This window comes from Emydura macquarii, unplaced genomic scaffold (genome assembly GCF_026122565.2).
Source record: "Emydura macquarii macquarii isolate MOO-44397 ecotype Brisbane River unplaced genomic scaffold, CSIRO-AGI_Emac_v2 contig_2422, whole genome shotgun sequence".
Lineage (NCBI taxonomy): Eukaryota > Metazoa > Chordata > Testudines > Chelidae > Emydura > Emydura macquarii.
The window spans coordinates 1,560,327-1,567,257 of NW_027132559.1; the positions used below are offsets into that span (position 1 = coordinate 1,560,327).

The following is a 6,931-nucleotide window of genomic DNA, read 5'->3' on the forward strand; positions in this document are numbered from 1 at the left end:
CAAAGTTAGTGTGTTCATGTTTTGTTTTTTAATTTTCTGCTGTTGGTGGGGCTCTGTTGTAATTAGAGGCTATAATTGTTCTAGGAGGAAGATTATGAATGGGGAAGTAACTCCATACTCAATGTTTTGTCTGGAGTCAATGTAAACCAGAAGAAACTAGCACTTGCAGCCATGAGATGGAGGAAAAAAATCCATAAAAGAAGGCAGGAAACTGGCATCATTGAGGTATTTAGAAACATGTGAAGTGTAACACTTGATGCTGGGAGAGAGGCTCCCAGAAACCCAGAGAGACTGTGCCAAGAAAGGGTTATTTGCTTTGATTTCTTTTAAAAACAAAACATTCTAGCTGGATCCATTATAATTTAATCAATCCTTTTTCCTAAAAGCTTTTATTGTCAGTATTAAACATTAGTGTTAAAGATTTATTAATGGTTTTTGTCCCCTCTTGGCACTGGCGATTGCAACAACTCCCATTGCTAACTAGCATGCAAACTGGAAACCCTAATACTTAAATAACAACTGCTTCATTGATTTTTAACATTAAAACTGGTAATTACACTTTTTATGATTCTAAACTCCTGTGACAGCTGTATTTTCCATCACACATTTGTTTTAGGGTAAAATTTTCAGAACCACCTAAGCAATTTAGGAGCTTAAGTCCCATTGATTTTTTTTTTCACTTAAACACTTTTGAATTTTACCCTTCATAATCCAACACATAAGACACCCACTAAAGAATTGAGTATTGCATCCTGTAAAATATGGGTGCCTGACCTCATTGGTTAAGAGGTGCATAATTAGCATCTTGCCAGGACCATTTAGGGCTATGCTTGATTTGCTTATATATTTACATTTGACATTTTAAATAAAAATGAATGCACATGACCCTAATATTTTGTTGTACTCCAAGCCTTCCTGAAACACACTAGAAAATACTTGGTCTGAATTCATTTGCAATTTATTGACTTTGTTGTCTCACCCTACAGTTAACCAGGAGAGGGTAGCCAGGTGAAATGTTGTATACCTTGGGCTGGAAGTTGGTCCCTTGCTTGTATGTTGTGTACTCCTGCTGCTGCTGTTTTAAAAATAAAAAAAAGTCTGGATGGTGTGTATGTGATCAATCTTGGCTTTACAGAATGTTCCTGGATGGGGTTTAATTTTTTAAAACTGAATCTTTTATGTAGGGGGCATTTAGTGGCTGGAAAGTAATTTTGAATGTTGACCACACCAAGGAAGCAGGATTCAAGCGTCTTCTTCAGTCAGGAGGAGCGAAGGTGTGTGACTCTTTAAAATTCCATTCAATAAATTACATTATTTTACGAACACTGGTTTTCTGTTTGTTTGGTGGTTATAGTTTGTGTAACAGTAGTACTAAGAGGCCCTGTTGTGCTAGGCACTGTATATGCAAATAGGAAGAGCAGTCCTTGACCCAAATTGCTTATTATCTAAATAGACAGGACAGACAAAGGAAGTTGTGATGTCCCCTTTGCAGAGAGGGTACTGAGACAGAGAGATTAAGTAACTTGTCCAGGGTTTCACAGGAAGTTAGTGGTGGGATTTGAACCTACTGCTGGATCCCCATCTGTTGCCCTAACAAGACCACTCTTCCTCTCACTGGAATGTAAACTATTTTATAGAATGAGGTTACAATTGGTACTCCGTTTTCTGGTGATGAACTGTTAATAGTGTAGACATAGTCTGTAAAACATGTACACTCAACTGCCAATAGCAATAGACACAAAAATGAAACAGTACTTTGTTGTGTTTAAATCTGCAGGTGCTGCCAGGTCATTCTCTGCTTCTCTATAAAGAAGCTACTCACCTTTTTGCTGACTTCAGTAAACTGAAACCAGATGATTCCAGAGTTAACATAGTGGAGGCTGCTGCCCAAGGAGTGTACTGCTTGAAACCAGAGTACATTGCTGACTACCTCGTACAGGTGTGCACATTAGTGGTATTATATACTACTTTTTTGCTTAGAAGAAAATGGTCCAAATCTAGAACACCAAATATATGCAAATCATGCTTATTAAAGTACACTGCTTAACCCATTAGTTTATTGAATGAAACTAGTGTATGTAATTAGGGCGGAGAGCTATCCTCATTTGTTTGTAGTGAAACGCTGACTTTTGGTATTAATGTTCCAATTTTAGACTTTTATTGCTGGCTTTCCCATAACTCTGATCATAAACGCTAATATTAATATTCTTGTGCTGAATTTCAATTCTGGCCCCTAAAAGACAGGTTTGTCTCCATGCTGGAACTGGATATATATATTGTTGTAGCTAGATGGTTTTTACTATATACTAAAAACTGTGTGCATGGCCTTGAGATTTAGATAGATGCATTTTGCATCAGGACTCTGAGAAATTTTTGATAATTCCATGCCAAATCAGAAAAACTTCAATGAGCAATTCTCTCAGAATGTCAGTTAGGATATGTTTGATAATTCCTTCATACAGGGCCCCAGTCTGATGAACCCTTTTTAATTTTATTTGGCTGCTAGAATACTCCTTTTAATGCTGTGCAGCTAAACAAATAGATTTGATTAAACCACTGTTCTCTTTTTGAAGGAGCTTCCACCTCCGATAGAGTGTTACTGTCTCCCGGAAGCTGTTGCTTATCTTCAAAATAGCAAAGAACTTGGACCTGGACTATCGCAGAAGAGAAAAGCACTTGAAGAAACGAGCATAGTCAAAAGATCCAGGATACACTGAGGAGATTCTCCATTTTTAATTAATGTATTTTATATTCCTATTTAAAAATATTTTTCCACTCAATGTTGAAAAAATTAAAGGCTTTTTAATTTCACTTTGAATTGAATGTACATAAAAAGTTCCTATGTTTAGTTTGCTGTAATATTAGTTAGAAAGATTGCTTTACTTTGTTAGTGACACCTAATGACACCATCCACATTTGTACAAGAAAATATTTTGTCTACTTAATATTTTGATAGACTTTCAGTTCACTTAGGGACATTAGCCTGTAATAAAAGCTGAGAATGGAGAGATGAAGTAAAGGTTTCCTGAAATTATGCTTTTTTAAAAACATCCTTGATCCTTGCTTTACTCTGAAGTAAAGATAGTATCAATTAGTAGGATTGCTGTTAGGTTTGCCACAGGATGATGGACTCTTATATGCATGCGCTTCCCCCCAACCTATATTTTAATTTTGGAAGGGCAAGGGAAGAAGTAGGTGTGAGAAAAAGATGAAGTTTTCTAAATTCATTGTGAACAGAGTGCACACAGACTAATAAAATACATTTTATACTGCTATAGAATCTTTAATCTGGGAGCCTCCGAGTACTTTGCAAATGTTAATTATTGCAACAAACCTATGTAGTAGTAACCCAGGTTTACAAGAGGAGGAGAGCTGATAGATAGATGAAGTTACTTAACTGAGGTCTCAGCTTAAGTCTGACAGAGGCAGAAATGGAGTACTTCTCTTTACCTACTGATATTTCAATGAGCATCTCTCTGTACCATATACAGAAGTGGATATTTCATCTTATGTTTCAATCCAAGCTTAGACTAAATATGCAGGTAGGCTGTTTATAAAAAAATGTTTTTTAAATATTTTCTTCCAACTGCTTAATGTTTTAAGAAGGATGTTGGTCAATATCACTGGTCACCAGTTCTTGAAGGGGGGAACCACAACTACCTAAAACTCAGTCAGACTTGCAGAGTGATAAGTGGTTGGTCTAAATGTGGCAACATAGTCTGCTGCTGGCCTAAGTGAAAAAATCATCAATTCCATCCCAAGCTGACAAAAGATATAAGACAGGAAAGAGGTGCAGCTAGTCCTTTAACTAGGACCATGATAGTCTATTTTAAAAATAATCGCTTCTCTTTCTAGTGTCACAGTAGACACAAGATCAGAAATCAGGCAGCTATATATAGCACTAGGCATAATTTCTATTGTTATCTGAGTGATCCCTCTAACTCTCCTCCATCACTGTTAACTCACATTTAGTGAGTTTACAAGTCTTGCAGTGCACTGTGTTGCATATCTTGGTCTGATATTTATCATGTCCTATTAGTGAGATGCTGCACTACAGTCTTATGTGGCTGTGACAAAACTTTCATTTAAAAAGATGAATAGTTGAACCCTTGCTGAAAATGTTGAAATAAGTATATACATTAATTTTCAAAGCCTACCAGGGGAAGTAGGTGACTTCCTTACTTACATTATGTACACACATACTTAAACAGAGTAGTATAATGGAATTGCTGATGGTAGAAGAGAAAATTGTCTGCTATTACCATAGGTTAGCACTAATGGCTCTACAACTTTGGAAATATCAGTGAGGCTTGTGTTAGTGCAGCTATCTCATTCTTTTGATTACCCAAAAAAGATGATAGCATTTTTGATTGTGTTTATTTAGAGCACTGACTTATACTGAGGAGATTACCAAACTCATGACAAGAAAACACATGCCCTTACATTTGGGATGATACACAAAATAAAAAACCAAGATGCTAAGGGGAATTAGCATAAATCTGCATAATGTTTCAAGACAAAAAGTTGTGGAGCTCCCCCCAAAGAGCTTATCATATTAGGGCCTGATTCTGATATTTACTCACATTTACAATCAAGCTCTAAATTAAGATTTAAGAGAATGAGCAAAGAGACAAACATAAAAATACATGAAAGGGAAATTTTAGATGTGCTGTTTGGGTGGAGTAAGTGTGGGAATGAGAGATGAGGTAAGTGAGAACTTAATTATGACTGGGCCTTGGAGGTTAGAATGACACAGACCGTGCAAATATTGGAGTAGCTAAACTAAGCTTTTACATCCACATATTTGATGGAAAAGGAGACCAGAGTGGGGAGGAATTTACAATAGTTAAGATGGAAGACAAAGGCCTGGATGACATTTTTAATGATGAACTAGAGAAGGATGGATGGATGGATGGATTCTGGAAATATAGAGGAAAAACCAGCAGGGTTTATTAGCAATAAATCATGTGAGGGAAGGAATAAAAAAAAATGAAACCGATGAGCCCATTGAATAGGGAGCGAATGGAGACGAGGAAAGAGTTTGGGGGAAAAGCTGAGTTCAGTTTTTGTCTCAGTTGAGTTGGCTGCAAGACACCCATGTGGATGTTCTAGATGCAATGATAAACAGAAAGAGAGATTTCTGATTTCCCCAGGCAAAGAAGGTACTACCTGGAGAAAACACTAGGAGAATAGGAGATGGACAGTGAAAGCTATAAGGCATGTTGACAAGAGGAAGAAATTCTAAAGGAACTATCAGAAAAGTGAGGTAAGAGAAGCAAGTGCTGTGAGATCTGAAATGCATTTAGTGCTCTTAAAAAGGTGCTGGTCCAAGCAACTGAAGTTCTGTTGACAGAAATGGTGCACTATGGACTTGTTGAGCTGGAAAGTCTAATGAAAGTCTAATGCATGGTTTAAATACTAACAAGAGTGTCAGTTGTGATGGTGCTAGATACACACACTGGTCTAACTGGTACTGTGGTCGCTAACTTATTTTATGTACCGCCACTGTCCACCTCTTAAATGATTACAAGGGCAGATTTGAATCAGTGACTGGTTCCAGCAGTCATGGGATAAGAGGGAAGGTCCTCTCATGGTTCAGTAATTGGTTAAAAGACAGGAAACAAAGGGCAGGAATAAATGGTCAATTTTCAGAATGCGGCCATGTGACCAAGCAGCTTCAAGCAGCTCTGCACCGTCATGGTGGGAAACTGCCTGAAGTCCTCCATGATGGAGTAAATGGTCCAGAAGCGAGACTCCAGTAGGAATGCCCTGGCATGAGTGGAGTCTAAGACAGCTCCTATAAACTCTATCCTCTGGGTGAGGGATTGGGTTAACTTGGGGATGTTCAGCAGTAGACCCAGTCTGCCAAATGTTGACAGTAGTAGGGTCACATGTGCCCCTACCTGTGCCCAAGAGCAGCCCTTGACAAGCCAGTCGTTTAGACACAGGAACACCTGCACCTGTGGTCTCCTCAGGAAGGCGGCGACAACTGCCATGCACTTGGTAAATAGGCAAGGGGCCGCTGACAAGTCGATTGGAAGGACTGTAAATTGTTAAGCGGTGTGCTTTACCATGAATATGAGAGATGGGATTATTGAAATATGAAAGTATGTGTTCTTCAGGTAGAGGGCGGCATACCAGTCCCCCAGATCCAGGGAGGGAATGATGATGGCCAAAGATACCATGCGAAATTTCAGTTTCTTCATGAATCTTTTGAGGTTTCACAGGTTGAGAAAGGTTTTGAGACCTCCTTTGGCCTTTGGGATTAGGAAATATCAGGAATAGAACCTCTTTCTCCTTAACTCCTGAGGCATCTCCTCTACTGCTCCTGCCCTTAGGAACACTTGTTCCTACTGTATAAAAAGTTGCTTGTGAGAGGGGTCCCTGAAGAGGGATGGAGATTTGGGGGGGGGGGGGCGCGCGGGGCGGGCAGACACGGACGGACGGACGACAGAACTGGAAAGAATATCCCAGTTCTACCGTGCATAGCACCCATTAGCCTGAGGTTATCTTGGCCCACTCCTAATAGAAATGGTTTAAGAAGCAGGGAGAGAGATCCTGGATCTAGCCTGGTGTATCGCCCTCAGATGCATCCTCAAAATGCATGCTTGGAGCCAGGGGACTGCCTCACCAAACCCCTGCATTGGATGGACAGGGCTTGAGGCGTCCAACACCTGTTATTCCTGCCCTGCTTCCTAGAGTAGTCCTGCCTAGGCTGCGTAGGGTAAAACCAAAGGAGAGGTTGGACCTTAGTGCTTTCTCTGAGAGGCTGGATAAGAAGGCCCAAGGACTTCAATGTCCTTGAATCTTTCAGATTGTGGAGTGACTTCTGAAGGGCCTTCTGGTGCTAAAATGTCCACCATGGGGTCCACTGACTCTACTACCTCTTTGCTTGGAGCCCTAGGTTCTGGGCCTCTCTCGGTAACAGGTC

General features: G+C 39.6%; 1 protein-coding gene across 3 annotated transcripts in view; it reads left to right on the forward strand.

Annotated features, from left to right (window-relative positions):
- TOPBP1 (DNA topoisomerase II binding protein 1) overlaps positions 1 to 3,280 on the forward strand; it is a 38,383-nt gene extending 35,103 nt beyond the window's left edge. For all 3 annotated transcript variants that reach the window (XM_067561749.1, XM_067561752.1, XM_067561751.1), the window contains exons 25-28: positions 85 to 225; positions 1,185 to 1,274; positions 1,778 to 1,939; positions 2,574 to 3,280. In XM_067561749.1, the coding sequence (XP_067417850.1) occupies positions 85 to 225; positions 1,185 to 1,274; positions 1,778 to 1,939; positions 2,574 to 2,717 (537 nt within the window). In that variant the 3' untranslated portion in view covers positions 2,718 to 3,280. The remainder of the gene's footprint in view (positions 1 to 84; positions 226 to 1,184; positions 1,275 to 1,777; positions 1,940 to 2,573) is intronic.
- The last annotated feature ends 3,651 nt before the right edge of the window (positions 3,281 to 6,931 follow it).